At 42.2% G+C, this 18303-nt stretch overlaps 1 protein-coding gene across 4 annotated transcripts in view; it reads left to right on the top strand.

Annotated features, from left to right (window-relative positions):
* The window catches only part of LOC111845649 (beta-1,4-N-acetylgalactosaminyltransferase 3-like), a 63058-nt gene that overhangs the window by 25906 nt on the left and 18849 nt on the right, over positions 1-18303 (top strand). For all 4 annotated transcript variants that reach the window (XM_072709828.1, XM_072709834.1, XM_072709838.1 and 1 more), the window contains exons 6-14: positions 9160-9260; positions 12223-12290; positions 13933-14011; positions 14718-14784; positions 14906-15046; positions 15238-15347; positions 16222-16322; positions 16804-16877; positions 17507-17720. In XM_072709828.1, coding sequence (XP_072565929.1) covers positions 9160-9260; positions 12223-12290; positions 13933-14011; positions 14718-14784; positions 14906-15046; positions 15238-15347; positions 16222-16322; positions 16804-16877; positions 17507-17720 — 955 coding nt within the window. The remainder of the gene's footprint in view (positions 1-9159; positions 9261-12222; positions 12291-13932; positions 14012-14717; positions 14785-14905; positions 15047-15237; positions 15348-16221; positions 16323-16803; positions 16878-17506; positions 17721-18303) is intronic.

The raw sequence follows: 18303 nt of genomic DNA, 5'->3' as shown, positions 1-18303 counted from the left end.
AGCCATTTTTTAAAACATGATTAACTATTCTAGATTAAGGCCTACTCCTTTCTTAATTTAATCTTGGTCCGGGAAACCACCCCTGAAGGTTTTATAGAAACTGTTGCAAATGCATGCAGCAACAGCACTGTCATGCCCCGATCGTCCGCTCCTTCCGTGTGCCACGCCCCCTCGTTAACCCTGTGTGGAATCCCCATGTGATCAGTTGTTTCTTCTTGTAGTCATTAGTCTTTTGTATTTGTCTGCATTAGGTATATTTTCCCCAGTCCGGTCATTGATGTCAGTTCTTGGTTTTGTCTTTGTTTGTGGATATATTTAATTCAAAATCATCTTAGCTTTTAGCGTACGAACAGCAGTTCTTCAAAATATAAATTTTTCAGACATTCGGTGTAAAGACAGAAATTGTTCATCATATAAACGCCAAAGATAATTAAAAAAAAAAAAAAACTTTCATTGTATACATATCGGTATTCATTCCATATATATCAACTTTCATTACATATATTCCGAGTTTCATTGTATATATATCGGCATTCATTCCATATATATCGGGTTTCATTCCATATATTCCGAGTTTCATTGTATATATATCAGGTTTCATTCCATATATATCGGGTTTCATTCAATATATTCAGAGTTTCATTGTATATATATCAGGTTTCATTCCATATATATCGGGTTTCATTCCATATATTCAGAGTTTCATTCTTGGCCTAAAGTGTGCCAAGAAAACATCCCCCACACCATTACACCACCACCACCAACCTGCACAGTGGTAACAAGGCATGATGGATCCATGTTCTCATTCTGTTTATGCCAAATTCTGACTCTACCATTTAAATGTCTCAACAGAAATCGAGACTCATCAGACCAGGCAACATTTTTCCAGTCTTCAACTGTCCAATTTTGGCGAGCTCGTGCAAATTGTAGCCTCTTTTTCCTATTTGTAGTGGAGATAAGTGGTACCCGGTGGGGTCTTCTGCTGTTGTAGCCCATATATATCAGGTTTCATTCCATATATATCGGTTTCATTCCATATATTCCGAGTTTCATTGTATATATATCGGCTTTCATTCAATTTATTCCGAGTTTCATTGTATATACACTCACCTAAAGGATTATTAGGAACACCATACTAATACGGTGTTTGACCCCCTTTCGCCTTCAGAACTGCCTTAATTCTACGTGGCATTGATTCAACAAGGTGCTGAAAGCATTCTTTAGAAATGTTGGCCCATATTGATAGGATAGCATCTTGCAGTTGATGGAGATTTGTTGGATGCACATCCAGGGCACGAAGCTCCCGTTCCACCACATCCCAAAGATGCTCTATTGGGTTGAGATCTGGTGACTGTGGGGGGCATTTTAGTACAGTGAACTCATTGTCATGTTCAAGAAACCAATTTGAAATGATTCGAGCTTTGTGACATGGTGCATTATCCTGCTGGAAGTAGCCATCAGAGGATGGGTACATGGTGGTCATAAAGGGATGGACATGGTCAGAAACAATGCTCAGGTAGGCCGTGGCATTTAAACGATGGCCAATTGGCACTAAGGGGCCTAAAGTGTGCCAAGAAAACATCCCCCACACCATTACACCACCACCACCAACCTGCACAGTGGTAACAAGGCATGATGGATCCATGTTTTCATTCTGTTTATGCCAAATTCTGACTCTACCATTTAAATGTCTCAACAGAAATCGAGACTCATCAGACCAGGCAACATTTTTCCAGTCTTCAACTGTCCAATTTTGGCGAGCTCGTGCAAATTGTAGCCTCTTTTTCCTATTTGTAGTGGAGATAAGTGGTACCCGGTGGGGTCTTCTGCTGTTGTAGCCCATCCGCCTCAAGGTTGTGCATGTTGTGGCTTCACAAATGCTTTGCTGCATACCTCGGTTGTAACGAGTGGTTATTTCAGTCAAAGTTGCTCTTCTATCAGCTTGAATCAGTCGGCCCATTCTCCTCTGACCTCTTGCATCAACAAGGCATTTTCGCCCACAGGACTGCCGCATACTGGATGTTTTTCCCTTTGCACACCATTCTTTGTAAACCCTAGAAATGGTTGTGCGTGAAAATCCCAGTAACTGAGCAGATTGTGAAATACTCAGACCAGCCCGTCTGGCACCAACAACCATGCCACGCTCAAAATTGCTTAAATCACCTTTCTTTCCCATTCTGACATTCAGTTTGGAGTTCAGGAGATTGTCTTGACCAGGACCACACCCCTAAATGCATTGAAGCAACTGCCAAGTGATTGGTTGATTAGATAATTGCATTAATGAGAAATTGAACAGGTGTTCCTAATAATCCTTTAGGTGAGTGTATATCGACATTCATTCCATATATATCGGGTTTCATTCTTTATATATATATATCGGCTTTCATTCCATATATTCCGAGTTTCATTGTATTTATATCGGGTTTCATTCCATATATTCCGGGCTTCATTGTACATATATCGACATTCATTCCATATATATCGGGTTTCATTCCATATATATCAAAGATGATTAAATATTTCCTGTTTGGCATGCCATACAATATATCATGTGCGATATGTAAGCAAGACAGCTGGGCTATTGAACGTGTGAAGTGCACACACAAAGATTGAAATATTAATTAACATTCACCTGTAAAGAAAGCTGGAACACCAAGGGGTGCGGCTCTTGCTGAAAGATATTACAGCCGGAGAACTGAATATAAAGCTAACTTTACTGCAGTATCATAGTTAGGGTTTAAACCCAAACCCACTTTCGGGTATACCTCTCTGGTGTTCTCGCTTGATGATGCATATGAGGATATACCGATCTATACTGAAATATTCCAGAAAGTGGGTTCGAGTTTACCACAGTGTCACAGTTAAGATTTAAGCTTAGCTTTATTTGCAGTTTTCAAATGTTCTGACATACTTCATCAGAATAGCATACCGTTAATGCAAATTTATCTATCGGTATGTCATACTTTATCGGCATAACATGCCTACATATTTTAGGGAGCTATAAAAGGAGGAATTATGTATAAGAGCAAGATCTGATGACTGTGACAGGCAGGGCTCTCAAGTCTCGCGCATTAACCCTGAGATGCAGCTTTCGCCCCTAATGTACTATCACTTCAAACTTTTGATGAAATTTGAGACCAAAGCGTGTGATAGGTATGTCACTATCACCAGTTCTGCGCCATAGGGGCTTTGGCAGGCAGCCTCGTTTTCAATTTGGTCGCCATTCCCCAGAGCACCAGGGTATCCCAATAGTTTTTGCCTTTTTGTTGTGTTATTTTTGTGTCTATTAGGGTAACCCGTTCTGATAACGTAAAACACACCTTCAGCCGGGGATTTCCATTCAAAACACGGTCATCTGACTTTCTGATAACTTCGAAATTTCCTCCCGATCTTACCGAAAAATTTCACTCATTAAAACCTTCGTTGGGACAATAAAGGTAAGCAGAATTATTCTTCAAACTATGATAATTATATTTCTTAGTTAGTTTATTGTATTTAGGCGTATTTTGAGCAAAATTTATCGATCAGCAGTTCACTTTTTTGGATCTGCCGCGAGAGCCGGCCATGTTGTTTTTTGGTGAACAGTGCAGCAAGAGTTTCAGCATGGAATTTACAGCTTTAAAATGATAATTAAATAATTATTTGTTTTATTTTCAGTGCATCTGAGACTGTTAGGCAAGGAATAAGCTTTCTAATGATAACTAGTTTATTAAAATCTGATAAACAATAACAGAGTTATGCTCATTTTTCTGAACACCATAAACAGGTCACAAAATCAAGTATGGTTCTCCATTGTTTTATCTGTTAATAAGTGGACGTTAATAAGCCTTAATTGGCGTTACAAAATATCCTATAACTTTCTTGCCATTCATCACAGAAAGAAGTTCTTGGTATCATTGGAAAGGTCTTATCAAGCCCTTCTTTTGTAAAAATCCAACAACTTTGAATTTTTTTGTGACATACCTACATGTGAGCAGAGTGGAGCTGCAGGCTGTTGGCTCCGCCCGATCCTCCGCTCTAATTCGCACTACCCGCTCAGCTCAACACTGCTCCTCGCTCCACTAAAATTATGTCCTGCTCCAGTCAAATCGCTCCACCCTTGCTCCAATTTAAAAGAGGGACAAATAATCTGCATGCTTAACAAATGTCATCTTAAACCGAAGCCTTATATGATAAAGAAATACAGTGGTACCTCGGTTCTCGAACTTAATCCGTTCCGGACTCCGGATCGAATCCTAAAAAGTTCGAGTTCTGATCGAATTTTCCCATAAGAGATAATGGAAAACCAATTAATTGGTTCCCGGCTCCCCAAAATTACACCTAAATATGTTTTTTTTTTTTTTTTAGCATTTAGACACAAAATCAACAGGAAAAAACAAGCAGAGCATTTTTTTCTTAATGGCTTCCAAAACGATAAAGATCTTATCCCAACATTACCCCTGTCCTGCCCCGATTGTCCGCTCCTTCCGTGTGCCACGCCCCCTCGTTAACCTCCTGTGGGATCCCCATGTGATCAGCTGTTTCTGGTTGTTGTCATTAGTCCTCTGTATTAAGTCCGTGTTTCAGTTTGTTTCCGCAGTCCAGTCATTGGGTGCGTTCGACTTGCTTACAGCGCTGTCTTAAAGCAACGCATTCTGATCCTGACGCAATGCATTACGGTTAGATGCATTTCGACCTCTCACCCGGCTGCACAAACTGGAACCGCCTCCGTGACGACACACCTTTGCCCTTATTGGCTGAAGAGTTTAGTAACACGCATGACGTTTGTATCCCAGGCAGTTTCGATGCGTAATCTGCTATTTCCCCCGAATATCACGTAAAGCAGTGAGAACTGGTTTTCAGTTAATCTACCTGGTAAAATAAAATTTAAATAAATGACATAAATGCTCTAATAATACACATATTTTAGTGGTTTATTTATTGTTAGTTACTGTAATGTTGCGCTGCTTTATTTGGTTAATCGTCCAGTTTGCGAAGAAGGCATTCAAGTAAGAATTGCATTGTAGTATGACTCATTTCCTGGCGCGTACAATTTATATTAGGTCAGCATTTACGGTTAAACTTCTGATATTCAGATCGAGTTCTAGGTCAAAATTTGTTTGTTGGACTTTCAAGAAATTCGAGTTCTAGTGAGTTCGAGAACCGAGGTACCACTGTATGAGCAACGAAAACATTGCCACTAAGAAAAGAAAATATATTATTTTTAAACACCGTATAGGCAACAACGGACAGGTTTGGCAATGGCATTCCACACAAAAATAGGCTTAAAAATAAAGGAATCAATGGGCTTAATAGCCTAAAGAATATACAGGCTAAGCATCCACGTTTTAAATTCCTCAATTTTTTTCTGTTGATGTTGCTGCCAGGTCTCTCTATAAAATACATTTTAACTGACAGCGTTACGTGAAATTAAAAAATCCTATTAGACCTACTTTGAATGACAAAGCTAATTTATTTGATTACCATTATTTACTTTATAGGCTTTTATACTTTAATTTACTTTATAGACTTGATATGCTACAACCATATAAAACTTGCTCACGTTTTGCTCTGGCTTCCGCCTTTTCGCGTAGCACTCTCATGTTTCTGAGAAAAATGATTCCAAAGTGAATCTTTACTCACTGAAACAGTTTCACCACATTGTTGTTTTTGCTCTACATTATTGTCATCTATACGTTTGATAAGAATAGTACATTTGTATGATCTATCAGTTTCCTTTGTGAAATACTTTGCGAATTCCATCTCGGCCAATTTGTGTAACAGTCTTGATAATTGTACAGATGAATTCTGGGTAGATTTGGGCACGCCGCAGAATCCTAGTGTGAGCGGTATCGGAGCGAAATTGGAGCGAGACAGAGCGACCGCTCCAGCCTAAATTAAAAAACCGCTCCGCTCTCTGACCAAATTCAGCCCGCTCCGCTCCTCGCTCACGCTCCGCTCCACTCCGCTCACATGCTTTGCTTGAAACCCTTGCTTAAAGTCGCTGGCGTTGAATGGACGCAATGAAATTAATAAATACGTATAAGCACACATAAAATGCGAGTTACATGGTGTGCATTGTCCCCCATAGTTTAATGTTTAAAGCACATCTTGCGAGATATGTCTGTATCATTTAGGTTTATACTTATTAGTCGATAAACAAATTCTATCTTTTGTACTATAAACGGACACAGTGCAGTTATTAATGGTAACGGAAAAGTATTGGGGGTCTCGCAAAAGTCCATCCCACCTTTGTCGGGAATCCCTTTTTCCCCCCAACCATGGACTTTCTTTTCCACTCAATGTCCAACGCAAGAATTTGACCAAACCCGCCCACTAACCACAAAAATTTACACGCAATTTAAATGCGACACAAAATGGCGCAATCTTAAAAACTCCCCTGTCCTCATCCTGCCATCTCCCTGCTGCCTGCATATTGTCCGCATCCTGCCACCGGAACTGCAAGCATCAAGCTCTTTCCATTAATGTATCCTCTCCACCTACAACAGTGCGCCCCTATGGGGTCTGGTGCCCTCGGGTTTGGCCGGGTCCCGTGCTGCCACTGGCAGTGACATGTACACTCTAAAAACTGCTGGGTTAAAAACAACCCAATTTGGGTTATTTTGGTAACCCAGCGCTGGGTAAAAAAGGGACTAACCCAACGCTGGGTTATTTTGACCCAACAAGTTGGGTTACACGTTTAACCCAGCATGCTGGGTTGTGATTTTTAACCCAACTATTAGTTAAAAATGACTACACTGCTGGGTTGAATGTAACCCAAAATGGGTCAGAAATTTAATCTAGAAACTTTGGTGATTAAAATTACTAAAATAAAAACAATTCTACAGCAATACATACTTCAGTAATGGAATTTTATTTATGACAAAACATGTAAAAAATGTGTCCATATGAATTTAAGACATTTTCCCATCTCCACCTCAGCATTAAGACAATTTCTATTAAAATGTATCAAACTATCACAGAAACACTGTGACTGAAGTCAGTAACAATGCATCAGACTGAAGTCAGACAAATTAACTTTAGAAAAACACAATTTGAAATATGAAAACTTTTCATAACATTTACATCATGCATAAACATTAATATATCCTGAGATATACAGGAATCATCAGTAAGAATCAATTGCAATGTAATTGCAGAGTAGAGGAAAAATAAAAGTATGTAGAAGTAATAATGAAAAAGCATTTAACTGACTGAAGTCAGAAAGATTAACTTTAAAATACAAATTTGTGCATAAACATTAACATATCCTGATATATATAAATCATCAACTGAAAAAATATGTAGAAGTAATAATGAAACGGCATCAAACTGACTGAAAAAACAAACAAAAAAAAAAACTTAAGAAAATACAAATTTAAGATTAGGAAAAAATAGGAAAACATTTTATAACTTTCCCATTAACAATTATGTGCAAACATCAATATATCCTGAGATATAAAGTGACTGAAGTCAAATTTACTTCCAAGAAAATATGTATTTAAAATATGAAAACATTTCAAACGTCCACTGCAGCAAGTAATGTACTTTGCTCAAATGCTGTGCCATTTATTATAGCAAAGGCTTGAAAGCAGTGGTTGTCTCCAAGCATGAGAACATAAGAAAATTCAATGGACTCTTCTGAACGAAGGTAATCAGCCATATTGGTCCCAATCTGAAAAAAGGAAAAATAAATAAAAAAGAAATGGTATAGATTCATTAAGAACTCAAAAATGTGTAAAAGTTAAATAACCTAAAAAACCTTTAGGAGCATTAAAGACCATAACACACCAAGCTATCAGCATTAGTTAACCACTGACCATGGCCTTAGCACTATGCTTAGAAAATGTCCGTCGAACATGCTTAGTTTCAAGCCTCCTTTAGCCTGAGCTGAGCTCAGACATTCCCGCCTGCATCAAACCATTTACAGGATTAAAGAAATTACATGTTCGTAGTAAATTAACATCGTTTGCTGTCGAATGTACAACTAAGTCAAACGAATTGAACGAAATGTACCTTACAAGCAGAGCGGGAAATTTATGTGGATGTGCTGACAAAATCAAATTAGTTAAGTAAACTCCGCTATATCAAAACCGTATCTAACATATACAAAAGTAATATTTAAAAATTTTACGTTATGGCGGAGCACGGCCGTCGCTTAGTCGTTAGGTAATCTCAGTTCAACTGACCGAAAGCCTAAAATTTGCGTGTATATATATTATACAGTAAAGCAAATGTTTTATTTATTATGAACATTGTTAAATACACACTGAATAACTTACGTTTCAGACAGAATTTCACTGGCTTCCCTCTAAAGACGGCGCAAAACACCGTCAACTCTCGCTGATGTCCCTGGATGTTGACGTGACGTGCGTGCTCTCTTTCACGTCCGCGTTCCCAACCCAGCACTGCTGGGTTATAGATCAAGACCGATTTTCAACCCAAATTGGGTTAAATCAACCCAACTTTGTTACCCAGCAGTCTCAACCCAGCATATGGGTTGAAAAAACAACCCAGCGTTTTTTAGAGTGTAGATGCTGTAACCCAGCACACTTTCACTGAATATCCCTGAGTCTCTGGGCTTGTGTGCAGTGATGACCAGGACATCTGTCACAGTGCAGCAACACTCATCCCCGTAACCTGATCTGGGTGGAAGCTGACTCCCCATTGTGCGCCCGTGTGCCTCTGCATTTGGCCCCAGCGCCCACATATAACAACATCACGTTTTATTCTTTAGTGCCTTCCATTGTCTCAGGTCTTTTTTAGAGTCACAGGGACTCATTTAGAGAGGTTATGTATGTCATTGCTGTGCGTAAATAATTTTCCCACATCGTTTACATAACTGGCTGTCAAAATGCTCCCTGGAGCATCATCAGTGTAGGCTAGACTGGCCTTGTTCTACGAGAAGCGGTCTAAATGCTTATCTGAGTAGCCAAGTAACGATTGGTTCAGAGAGAGAACCAGTCAGATTGTAGAGGAGGTGGAATCAACCAATCAGATGTTGTGGTCATGACTAATGTAGTTGCTTCCTACACAATCTGATTGGTTATTTCTCTGAACCAGTCATTTTTCCTTCTGCCCTCAGAACATTTTTGTGTAAGTAAAACGTGCCAAATGTAAACGAGCGTGATAAATGTAATAGTGATCCTAAAGGGTATGTACTGCCTGCCCCCCCCCAAGGTGAATACCTGTTTGCTGTGGCCTCTGATGATGGTTCTGAGTTCTGGCTGAGCCTGGACAGCAGCCCCCTGAATCTACACCTCCAGGCCAGCGTGGGAAGGGTAGGTGGTGAAGGGGGAGACAAGCGACGCACCTTTGAGAAGCATGCAGCTCGTGCTGCGTAATGGAGGCTGTTTCTGGGTGACTCTTTTCTTTTTTTCACAATGCCTCAAATTCTGTTGCACATTTTGTTTATATAACATTGTACATGGGTATGAGACTGTTTGAGACCCTGGTATTTAAATGTGAATTTATAGGTTCCCTGCAGCCAGTCAGTTACCTGTTGTTTTGTATCTTAGTTGTAGCACAACTCTTTTGACATGACATTTTTAATTATGCCCGTAGTAGCAATTATATTGGCATTAGTTAATGGTTATGAGGTTTAAACAGGGGTAATAAATACACAGGAATCTGTCTTAGATTGCATATGGCTTGCTTAATACATCAGATGATGCCACACATACAGTCGCTCTTTAGAACGCCTGTGGCCTTGGCATGGAGCCGATGTCGTCAGACGGTGCCCAACCTTCTCAGGGTGTTTCGCCCCTTATCCGCTACACCCTCCAGTTGGCAGGTCGGCAGTGGTGGCCAGGTCACTGCCCATCAGCTCCAGGCCTCCAGTCCCCCTCCTCCCTTCTAAACCACAACCAACAAGAGGCTCTTTCTGCTGCCTCTCCAATCCTGCGCACAGCTGTCTTGCGGTCCTTGCCTGATACGCCGAGTGTAGTGAGCACCGACCATACAGACTGTGCCAGAAACCCCCTACACCCCACCTCCACTGGAAACAGCCACGTTTGCCATCCTTCCTCTCTGCACTCCATGATGAGGTCCTGGAATTTCAGATACTTCCTCTCATGGGCCTCATCACAGCCTTCTTCCCATGGGACAGTCAGTTCTACCAGGATGATGATCTTCACCTGCTCTGACCAGATGACTATGTCAGGTCTCAAGGTGGTCTGGACGATGGGGGGGAAAATGAGCTTCCTACCCAGGTCAACTATCATCTCCCATCCTTGTGCTCCCTGGAGGATGTTGGTCCTGGTTCTCCTTGCAGAAGATGGCTGCTCCCCTGCCCTGATGAACTACAATGCTGGTGTTTGTGGCATGAGTGGTTGCGGTCTTCTCCTGGCCTGCTCCAGGATGTCTGCAATTATGCTGAGCACCTGATCATGCCGTCACCTGTATCTCCCCTGGGCCAGAGCTGTGTGACACCCTGCTAGAATGTGGGAGAGTGTGCCATTCTTCCCACACAATTTGCAGAGTGGATCCTCCCTCAGGCCCCACCTTACCAGGTTTGCAGGTGACGGGAGTGTGTCATATACAGACCTCAAGAGGAAACTCACACGGAACGGCTCCAGCCTCCAGATTTCAGTCCATGTGACCCTTCTTTCTGGGAGGTCCCATCTGGTCCAAGTTCCTTGGGTTGCTAGTTCGACAGCCTTCGCCTTCCGTGTCTCTTCCACTTGGTGACGCACTTCGGCTTGCACCATCTCTCTCCTCTGCTGCACAGTTGCCTTCCCCCACTGGATGAAATGGGAGGTTCCTTGTCCCTGCCGGCCAGTGCAGACATTGCCAATGATATCCCTCAACTCCGTGGAGCTTTCAGCTTGCCTAACTGCAGTGTCTGCTATCCACTTGCGGCCTGTTCTTGTTATGACCCCCGCATTGCTGACACGCTCGTCTTTAGAGTCTCTGAGTATCATTGCCACCCTGCACTTAGCCACCTTGAACTCCTCCACCACAGATGAGAATGGAAGCTGAAGCTGGCCAGACCGAATATAGAAGCTGGGAGGGATATCAAGCCACCGCCTCAGATGTTTGTTTATTCTCTTCTCCAAATTCTCCACTGCAGTCATTGGAATCTCATATACTGTCAACGGCCACATCAGCCTTGGTAGAAGCCCATGCTGGTAAATCCAGGATTTGAACTTGCCAGGTAGTCCTGACCTGTCAATCCTCCTCAGCCACTCATCTACCTGTTTTCCAGTGTCAGAGATGTTGTTCCTGTCGCTGAGGGTGTCATCGTACCACTTTCCCAGGCATTTGATGGAATTCTCCCTGATTGTTGGAATCTGTTCACCTTGGACGTGGAGTTTGAACGCATTCGTCAGCTTCCCCTGCCTTATCACCAAACTCTGTGACTTCCTGGGCTTGAAAACCATCCTCGCCCATGATGCCAAAGCCCCAAGAGTCTTCAGGATCCACCTCCCTGCACATGTGTTGTTGTTGTTATAGTCAGGTCGTCCATGAATCCTCTTAGTGGGGGTTGCCTGCTCCTGCTGCAGTCACTGGTCCTTTGGCCTCTGCTGCTGCTGCTGTAATAAGAAGGTTCATCCCCATGATGAACAGGATGGGGGAGACTGTGCATCCTGTTACAATCCCCTTCTCCAGTATCTGCCATGCAGTGGTGAACTTAGCAGTCTGAAACCATAGATTGAATGACCCCAGGTAGCTGTTAATCATCTGCCTAATCTTGTCTGGGATGTGGTACTGCTCCATGGCCTTGTTAATGAGGATATGGGGCATAGACCCATATGCATTGGCAAGGTCCAGCCAGACTACTGTTAGGTTGCCCTTATTGCCCTTGGTCTCCTGGATCAGATGGCTAAGGATAGCGGTGTGTTCCAGGCACCCAGAAAATCCTGGTATCCCCACCTTCTGGATTGAGGTGTCCACATAACCATTCTCTGTCATGTACAGTAGGTTGTCATTCGCCTTGCCAAGACTGAGAAGAATATCTTAGCTTCTACACTCAACAAAGAAATGGTGCGAAACTGGCTGATCTCAGAAGAGTCCTTCTCCTTTGGCACAAAACAGCCCTCTGCCACTCTCCAGGATGCTGGAAAAACACTGACATTAAATCTGCTGGTTGATTTTGTTTTGTCTGTCATCATGAATTTTCTGTGAATGCTGTAGGTATCATTTATGACTATATATAATTGTTAGCTTACCAGCAAATGTCAGCCTTGCTTGTGTTGAATGCTACGGCCGTTTCTAACTAAAGCATTTCCTTTTGGTTTTTAGGCAGGCATGGATTGGACAGCGCCGGGGGAGTTTAACAAATATGCCAGTCAAATATCTTCTCCAGTCCAGTATGTTGGCATCTTTTCTATTATGAAGAGAATTCTCTCTTTAGATTGTGGACATCATTTCTGTGTTTCTTTTTGGGAAAAGAGAGAAATCTAATAATCGTTACAACAGTGGAAGGTTTTTATTCAGTCCATTCAATTTTGCATACATGGGCTTTGTGAAACAGCCTTAAATATCATGATCACATACACTCACCTAAAGGATTATTAGGAACACCTGTTCAATTTCTCATTAATGCAATTATCTAATCAACCAATCACATGGCAGTTGCTTCAATGCATTTAGGGGTGTGGTCCTGGTCAAGACAATCTCCTGAACTCCAAACTGAATGTCAGAATGGGAAAGAAAGGTGATTTAAGCAATTTTGAGCGTGGCATGGTTGTTGGTGGCAGACGGGCCGGTCTGAGTATTTCACAATCTGCTCAGTTACTGGGATTTTCACGCACAACCATTTCTAGGGTTTACAAAGAATGGTGTGCAAAGGGAAAAACATCCAGTATGCGGCAGTCCTGTGGGCGAAAATGCCTTGTTGATGCTAGAGGTCAGAGGAGAATGGGCCGACTGATTCAAGCTGATAGAAGAGCAACTTTGACTGAAATAACCACTCGTTACAACCGAGGTATGCAGCAAAGCATTTGTGAAGCCACAACACGCACAACCTTGAGGCGGATGGGCTACAACAGCAGAAGACCCCACTGGGTACCACTCATCTCCACTACAAATAGGAAAAAGAGGCTACAATTTGCACGAGCTCACCAAAATTGGACAGTTGAAGACTGGAAAAATGTTGCCTGGTCTGATGAGTCTCGATTTCTGTTGAGACATTCAAATGGTAGAGTCAGAATTTGGCGTAAACAGAATGAGAACATGGATCCATCATGCCTTGTTACCACTGTGCAGGCTGGTGGTGGTGGTGTAATGGTGTGGGGGATGTTTTCTTGGCACACTTTAGGCCCCTTAGTGCCAATTGGGCATCGTTTAAATGCCACGGCCTACCTGAGCATTGTTTCTGACCATGTCCATCCCTTTATGACCACCATGTACCCATCCTCTGATGGCTACTTCCAGCAGGATAATGCACCATGTCACAAAGCTCGAATCATTTCAAATTGGTTTCTTGAACATGACAATGAGTTCACTGTACTACAATGGCCCCCTCAGTCACCAGATCTCAACCCAATAGAGCATCTTTGGGATGTGGTGGAGCCTAAGCTTGTCACTGCTTAAACACTGCTTGTCAATTGACTTTTGTTTTGAAATCAATTAATTTGGAGCATTTTTACAAAATTAAGCAAGTGTCCTGAGACCATCTGTGAGCCCTGTACAGTATATGGTTTAAAAGCATGATTTACAGTCCCAGTCTGCATGTAACTGGATGACAGCACAAACGAAGACAGCTCAGTGCCGACCAATGCAAAAATTTGATATTTGCAGGTGCAAAATGTAGCAGGTTTTGCAGAGATGTGGCTGTATATTAATAAGATCTAATGTAAACATAAATGTGACATATAATTTTTGACACAGATTGCATGTGAACAGAGATTTTGCTACAGTGGAGCACTGAATGTACCTGCAAGGCCATCCTTCATGGTGGGGAAATGAATGTGATGTCATTTTTATCATTGTGTTTCTGCGCCCATCCAGTCTGTCTGCAGAGGATTTCTACTTCTTTGAAGTCATCCACAAGCAAAACGACAGGGGCACGGACCACTTGGAAGTAGCAGTAAGTGCCCAGTCACACTGGTCATGTTTCACTTTGCCTCATCTATTAGCAACCATAACAGACAGATATCGTTACAAATCACATATCACCCGTGAAAAATTGCAGAAATTAAGAAAAATGTTCTGTCATCTTTATTGGCCTAAACTAATTATTTTTACTTAATTATTAATTGATCAATCAATTAATTATACGCTCATGCTCTTCAAATACCTGTATCCAGGGTCAAGTATGTCTATGAGGAATCACAGTGAACAAGGCCATGGATCTGTTTAAAACTCCTGAGTAAGACACTTAGGACAAATGACTTCAAGGAAACTTTATAGTTGTTTGGCTCAGCGGGTTCAGACTCATGATCAGCAGGTTGCCAGTTTCAATCCCATGGCTGGTAGATTAATGCTGCCATTGAGGTCTTGAGCAGCGCCCTTAATTATACTTGCTCCAGGGCTGCTGGACCCTGCTCAGCCCTGCGCTGTGACCCCAAAACTTGCTCTTAACTGTATATGTTTCTATTGGAGAGCAAGGTGGGGCAGATGAAAAGACTATTTCCCAATGGAGATGAATAAAGTATCTCTATTTGATTATTGTATTCTACGTGGGGAGGAAAAGAGGTTTGTGTAAACAGTTGTACTAGACAGCTGTAGTAAAAAGCAGATTAACAAAACCGGGTCTAGGCTCCTGGGCGCTAACGGAGTTCTGGTCTCGACAGTGGCGATTGAATCAGGACAGCGCCCCATTTGAGATCATTGGTTCCGAACACATATCCATGTACATCGGTAAGATGGTGACTGTCGCGCCCACCCTGCAATCGTTCTGCACGTCAGTCAGCATTGGCATCGCCGTTGGCATGGACGCTGACATTGGTATCCGTTCGTGTTCCCTGTCTGGCCCTTCCAGATGAGACCGACTTGAAGCTGCACGAGGTGAGCCACATACCGCAAACACCTGCTAGCTCCTTCCATTGGAGAACGTATGCCAGGGTCTCCAGCCATGGCGCCGAGATGCTGAGAGAAGACCCGCGGGACTCCTTCTACCATGGTAACCAGCTCTGTGACGTCTACATTCCAGCCTGAACAGCAGGCCCTTGTTTTCAATGCTGGATCAGATGCATGTCATATCTAACTTAATTCAGCAGTCGTCCTCTGTCTTGACAAGAGGATGTTCACTTGTGACGTTTCGCATTCAGTCCGCATCTGCCGCCGTTACCTCCGGAGCTTCCCTTCTTGCAGTTCCGCTGATGAGCGCGTCAAACCTGCGTGGCATCCTGCCTGTGTGCCCCTACAGTCCCACCTACCTCATCAAGGGGTACCCTCTCCAGAGGTATCAGGGCATTGAGTTTGTAAGTATGACCCTCGTGAGTGACTGCCAGGGAGTCATGGCTCTTGTGGAAGTCTCTGTCCTGTTTAAACAGTGGGTGGGCTGTTCTGATATTTGTTCATCATGAATAGCTGGGAGAGGTCCAATGAGCTCAGTGTTCAATGTTTTGGATGTGCTGGTGTGACAGGAAATTCTGCACCATAATCTCCAAAGCATCATTTCAGTTAAGTCTAAATCTGAATTGATATGAAAGACAGGTGGCTTCCCCTGTAATGTTCTTATAGATAAAACTTTGCAATTCTGCGAATTACTGCTGAAGACCAGGCAACACAATTCCCCAACGCTGAATTCAGAATGCTAAAATTTAACATTGGGGAACACACATACACACACACACACACACCTATACATATACACATACGCATACATATTTATACATATACACACACACATACGTATTTACACATACATACACACACGCACATACATACACACACACACACACGCATGCATATATACATACACACACACATACATATATACATACATACACACACACACATACATATATACACACACAAACATACATATATACATACACACACAAACATACATATATACATAGACACACACACACACGCACATACATATATACACACACAAACATACATATATACATACACACACAAACATACATATATACATACACACACACACACACGCACATACATATATACATACACACATATAAAAACTTGCTGACACCCCATAGGGACTGGTATTCAGTGGATCCCCTAATCATTTTTAACGAGTTTTTCTTTTGGCATGCTACTGACAACTAAAGCAGAGCTTTATTCTATTTCCTTCTTGTGTCTCTCTCACCCCCCACTTCCAAGGTCCACCTGTCCTACGTTTACCCCAATGACTACACGCGACTAACACACATGGAGACCAACAATAAATGCCTGTACAGTGAAGACCCCCACTATCTAGAAGGGTAGATACAATTCTTAAATGTTTCCCGTTGGTTTGATAGTTTTATATGACTGCAAGAAGTGAAAATATCTATTCCCGTTAATCAGTAAAGTGTGTCCTGTATAATTTTTATTTTATTTTTTTTATATACAAAGTCTAGCTTTGTTGGCTGTGGAAGTAAATATTATTAACAGCACTGAGAAATGCCCTGTGCTGTGCAGCTGGGAGCGACCTAAGCACACCCAGAAGCTTGCCTTAAGGCGTGAGGAGTGCTAATCTCCTTCAGATTCTCTAGAGCTTGCAGTAGTATTCCAGTCTACCATTAGATGGCTCCACTTCCTCACAGACGAAGCCACATCTTTTGTTTTTTTTATCGTGTTACCTGCTGTGGATGTAGATTTGTATATACATTTCATGATTTTACTAATTTCTATGCAAAGTAATATTTATTTCTCTTCTTGCCAAAAACTCATAATGTTGTTTTTCCAAAACAACGGGCGCAGGCTTGGGTTTCTGAATTACATGAAGATGGACTCTCCAGAAAATGGGAGCGCTGAACAACGAGACAACGAACAAGGTAGACACACCATACTGTTGTTCGCCCTGCTCTGGGAAAGATCATCCAGCATGGCTTGTATTTAACATAAACAAAATCCATTAACCTCTTCATTTTGAGTGTTGGAGTGAAATGCTGTGGAGATCAGATGTTGCATGGAGGTCCAGTTAATCTGCTCATGTTTTGGTGTATATAGGTACATTTTTCTGGTTAAAAGAATTCAGCATGTGTCATATGTATATATGTTTCTGCTGAGACCATATTATAGGTAGATAAAATGAAAGAAATACCATGTAGGTATAGGACAATACAACCACTTATGGAATAGTTGTTTATGGTTCCCTTGTAGCACATTTTATTTTATTTTGTTTTATTTTATTTTATGACACTGGTGTTTACAATTTTTGCTTTATGAAGGGGATAGGGGTGGCCTTGGTGACAAATCTTTGTACCAGGACAAGGAACTTCAGCCAGAGAACTTCAGAGAGCTGCCAGACAGCCAAGGGCGTAACTTTGGCTGGAACATTGTGGGGGCTGAAGTCTCCACCCATTACGGTGGAAACATGATTATTGGGGGGTTGTATTAGCTGGTTTTGATTTATTGGGGGGGCTACAACCCCCCATCCCCCCCATAATTTATGCCCATGCAGAAAGCGAGAATTATGAATCGACATCCTCAATCATCTATGACCCAGTTGTAAACTGGGCACAGACGATCAATGTGAGTAACATGGACTTCAGCGCGTTCCGCAAGGATTCCATCGACCTGAAATGCAACGTCTCTGGAAATCTGCAGATGAGTTCCAGAGTGGCATTGCCTATCGTGCAGGCCTTCATGCATCAGCTCAATCAGGAGAACTTGGGGTAAGGCACCTGAGTGTGTGTCATCTTAATGTTAACAATGTATTTCGGATTGGAGGAGATGTCCTGGTGGAGCTGAGGAGTAGTGTTCTGTCAGGATCAGCCCCTGTTGTCCCACCCTGTGTCCCTTCCCCGTTTGGCCAGCAGGTGTCGCTGGTCATCCCGTTCTTCATGTTAGTCTTTGTTCTCCCCTGTTTCCTGTCTGGCCACATGGCTCAATGTGTTGAGCATGTGGTTGCTTGTGATCCTTGTCCTGTGATCCCACCTCCTCTGTTTTTGTATTTTGCTCCCTAGTGTTTCATTTATGTTTCTCTAGTTCTTGTGTCTTTTTATTTTACTCCTTGTGCCCCTGCTTGTGTCTTTACCTGTTTATAATTCCCTAGTGTTGGGTTCTGTTTCCTTGCTTAGTTCTTAGTTTCCCTGTTTTGTTCCTTTTGAATTTATTAGTTTCATCTGCCCTGTTTTCCTGGTCTCTGTTAATTAGTCTCACCTGTCTCGTGTTAGTCCTTTTACCCAGTTTGGTTCCTGTATTTAAGTCCCTGCTTCTGTTCTGTTCCCTAGTGGTTCGTTGATTGTTGTTTGATGA

This window comes from Paramormyrops kingsleyae, chromosome 1, assembly GCF_048594095.1.
Source record: "Paramormyrops kingsleyae isolate MSU_618 chromosome 1, PKINGS_0.4, whole genome shotgun sequence".
Classification (NCBI taxonomy): Eukaryota; Metazoa; Chordata; class Actinopteri; order Osteoglossiformes; family Mormyridae; genus Paramormyrops; species Paramormyrops kingsleyae.
The sequence above is the reverse complement of the archived record's forward strand: the minus strand, read 5'-3'. Positions and strand labels throughout refer to the sequence as shown.